This window comes from Loa loa (assembly GCF_000183805.2).
Source record: "Loa loa unplaced genomic scaffold supercont3.29, whole genome shotgun sequence".
Classification (NCBI taxonomy): domain Eukaryota; kingdom Metazoa; phylum Nematoda; class Chromadorea; order Rhabditida; family Onchocercidae; genus Loa; species Loa loa.
In genome coordinates, this window is record NW_018108209.1 from 418,722 (window position 1) to 422,988 (window position 4,267).

General features: G+C 33.0%; 1 protein-coding gene across 1 annotated transcript; it reads right to left on the reverse strand.

Moving 5' to 3' along the window:
- Positions 1-2,840: 2,840 nt before the first annotated feature.
- LOAG_13099 (hypothetical protein) lies at positions 2,841-3,660 on the reverse strand (the record flags this gene model as incomplete). Its single annotated transcript, XM_003148610.2, has 2 exons — positions 2,841-3,305; positions 3,595-3,660. The coding sequence occupies 2 exons, from the start codon at positions 3,658-3,660 to the stop codon at positions 2,841-2,843; spliced, it is 531 nt and encodes a 176-aa protein (XP_003148658.2).
- Between the last annotated feature and the right edge of the window lie 607 nt (positions 3,661-4,267).

Genomic DNA, 4,267 nt, shown 5'->3' on the forward strand with positions numbered 1-4,267 from the left:
AGCTAATAATGATGAAAGGGAAGGAAAAGGAATCAACCAAACTGCTTGAGCGTAATGAAGAAACTGGTCATAAAAGGCACCCCCAACAAACACTCTATCCAGCTTATATACGGAAAAAAGTGGGAGTGGGTTTTCTAAATATTGCAACAGATGTGATTTAAAACAAAGATCTAAGACATGAGTGATGATTGCATGGATAGATAATTTTTTATACTTTGGTCTTTCGCGAAATTGGAATTCGCGACAAGGAGATGCAGTTTAAATATTTTCAAATTTTCATCTTAACAACGTAAAATAAGTGAGTGAGTAAACAAGTAAGCTGTTAGATGAAATATATTTACTTACTTATCGTGTCGTTCTATATATAGATACAATCAAATACATAATGTGAGGAGAGAAGTATAGAAGCTTTATTGTGCAACCATTCAGAAGGCAATCTGTGAAATGATGTCGTATGAAGTGTTTAATGGGAGGAATGATGTTGACAAGAGCAAGTTCAATGATTTAAAAACGCGACAACATGCTTTTAACACTGTAGAGCCATAGTGGCTCCAATTAAAAAACAATGCGCAACATTAAAGCAATGTTGTCCAAGTTACGTCAGGTAAGTACCAGTAAACAAGACTTTGCTGAATAACGCTGAAGTCGTGACAAATGAGTGTCACCACTCTTTTCAGATTCTAAATACACAATTACTATTGAGAAAAAGTTCATATAAGTATGACGATTTGAGCTGAAAAAATGGCATATGCGCTATTAACATTTTAGTATCAATAAGTTATGATTAAAAGTGTTCCCAACTTGTTTATTATATTTTTCCTCGTTTTTATTTGTTCAATTTAATTAAAATTTTTAGAACTGGAAAAATGTGGAGTTCAGATTCAATATAAATTTCACTTTTTTGATTATTTCAGCTGCACAGAATTGATAATATAAATGAGCGCATGGAGGAGATATGAAGAAATATTGAAGTGTACAAAACAAATACAAAATAATTGTGAGAAAAACATTATGGCAACGTTACATTCGCTTCATTCTGAATCCCATCTTTTCCCACCTCCTCATCTTTTCTCTAATAATAAAAGAGTGCTGATAATTGCTTGTAACTGTGTGGAAGTAATCAGTGGAGAGGCATAAAATAAATTAGTGTAGAAAAATGATATCCCTGACGATATCAATTTGGTGGATACATCATCCGAGAATTTCCGGTGATGAAAAAAAGCTCGGTGACAGAAATGTACTATCCAAGAATCTGTCTGATTCTGGATCGTATCCGAACAGAAAATGAATACAATTCATATAGATTCGGATGACAAGGATAAATGTATGCATGGCGATTGGATTTATGTATACGGTAATAGAATGTAGAGATTAAATAATGATAGGAATTATTCATACAGTCGCTTGATTTAACAGGAAGAGGTGCAAACTGCGAGAAGTGGACTGATATTGTCAAGCAAGAATATCGTTAATAGTACTTGCACGAACCTTTGTATGAGTATAATATGATGTCCTCAACAAAGGGACATGACAGAGCCGATTACTGAAATCTTTTCTCGCTTGCCATATCTAGTAGAATTTTGAAATCTATATTCCTGTTAGTATCACAATGCAATCTATTTAAAGTAGTTCTGATCGAGCAGCTTGCATCAGTAGAAAGGTTTTGATCGTTCATCATTTCATTCAAAGGAACTGTTAATAGAAGTTATCCATTGAAATAATTAAAACCTAAAAAGAATTCCGATATTCAAGAATCACTAATGGTGTTGACCTTTAATTAAACATTCCAGTATGCTTTGATTTCTTGTATATCCAAACGTTTTATGATAAATTCTGAAGGGAGAAATAAAACATGGAACAATCATTAAAAGTAAAGAAAGAAAAATCCCTCAAGTTATACATGGTTATTAGAAAAAGTACACATTAATTGATTGATAAAGTTATTAATCAGGAAATCAACTGGTAAAGTCATCAACCAGGAAGTCGACTGATAAATTTGTAAGCTAGGAAAAGGATAATTATCAAGAGAATTAGCATGCAATTAGCATGCAGATCAAAATCTTCTGTTGTAGTTATTTGTTAATTTGCAATGAATAGAAAGTCATGAATACAATTATGCAATTTTTCTACTAGCTTTCATTTCACACTTGAATTTAGCTAAAGAAAATTCTTCTCATGACATTAAATCGGTTCCTGTAATTCCATTTCAACAAATCATAATTTTTTTTAGCCCATTCAATCTTCTACCTAAGAAAAACACTCTAAGCTGTCAGAATCGGGGATCTTAACAACCTTTCATTTATCCTTGTTTTAGTGAGATTCAATTTAAGCAAAAATTATAGGAATTTCAGGACAAGCAACTTTGTCACCAGTGCGTATTGGCATGCGAACAGTAAGAAGAATTCTTTTATGTCCTGAAAATGAAGACTAAAAATATAATAGAAGATAAAAGCATTATGATCACATATATAAATAGTAATGAGCAACGAATTTAGGAACAAAAAATATGAGGCTATTACATATAATACCTAGACTGATCTACCCTTTCCTTCACTTCCTTTGAAGGACATTTCAGAGTTAACAGAAACAAGGGTATCCATGAAGATAAAAGGAGTAGTCAAAAGTTTTCAATTCAAAAGAAACGAATCATATCAGTCTAGACAGAGGCGTATGGTAGTACAGTTAGAAAGACATGCCTAGATTAAGCAAAAACTAGATTTTCGTTCTCAATGTAATCCGATCATTGTCTATCCAATTTGGATATAAAAAGGAAGATGGAAATGATATTCGACACATTGCCGCTCAATTTTCACTTCTGGGGTAGTTTTCTTCCATCAGTTTTATTTAGACATCCAGCTAGGCGAAAGGACACTAATCGAGAGAATACTGTCCGCATAAATCGATGGTGAAAATGCATTTGGTGATAAAATCTGACCGCCCAATGTTTGTGGCGAAATAATATCCGGACTAAGAATGTATGGACTGAGCACTAACGGACTTAATACATATGGATTGATAACATTGGGTGATAAAACATAGGGAGATAAGATGTATGGTGCACCAATAAGTGGTGATAAAACATACGGAGAGAGTATATAAGGTGAGATAATGAAGGGAAGGAAGACGCCCGGTGAAAGGATATATGGGCCAAGAATGGACGGATTCAGAATCAATGGACTGAAAATGCTAGGTGACAGTACCACTGGTCCCAAAATACTGAGACCAAAAACGGGAGAAAACATGAATGGTGCCAAAATCGTTGGTGAAAGCATTGATATTGCTTGACGTTTCTTTCGATACCGTTCCTAAAAAATGAAGTTTATAAATTGAATTTCAGATTATTTATCAACTCCTGGAATAAATGTAGTACAAAGTGAGATGACAAATAATCGGCTTGTTATATTAATTTATGGCCAAGCATTTCTATACCAATTTAGCTTGTCAATGCACCAGCTTGATATATAATTTTATTAACTTAATTTTCCTTTTTTAACCTTAAATTCTATAATTGGGTGACAAAATTTCTTCTACGGTCATTGCATTACCTTTATTTGCACTTTTTATTTATAATTAGTACAATTTTTGACTTGAAACCCTTTGATACATTGCATTCCTTATTTTCCACATTATCTGATTCTTAATTTTTGCTTTATTATACATTTTCAGCATTTTATAGAATAATCTAATTTTATTAATTTGGGTTGGACAGGTGATGTCATGAAGTTTTCCGGACAGTATAGTAATTTTAATCAGCTTTATTAGAGTCGAACTTCATTACTACACTATTGCTTTGTGTAATTGTCGGATTACCGGAATTAAAATTACCACATAAGATGATAAGATTTTGTAACTAAAACTGAGGCGTAAGCGTAATGTAGAATTATACCGATAATAGAAAAACCAGTTCATGTTAAAAGTCAACTCCTAAAGACGTTCTAATTCAACGCATTTTGCGAAGAAGCTCAGGTTTGATAATTAAATTCTTGTGACATTGCTGGAATACTGTAGGGAAATATCTGTGTCTGTTAATCAGCTGATTTATGAAGGTCTTCTGTAAACAAACTCCCATTGTTTCAAAGTTTAGGGTCATCCGGAGTTCATTCATTGATAACGCTCACTCAACTCACTCAAACAACAATGCTCGTCGATTCATTCAACAGTCTAAGCAATTTTTGACGTTAAATGCAAGCTACACCATCTTTTACGCTTATTCTAGCTCGAAGTAAGACGAACCTTTATATCTCAATTATTACAAAAAAAAAAAAAA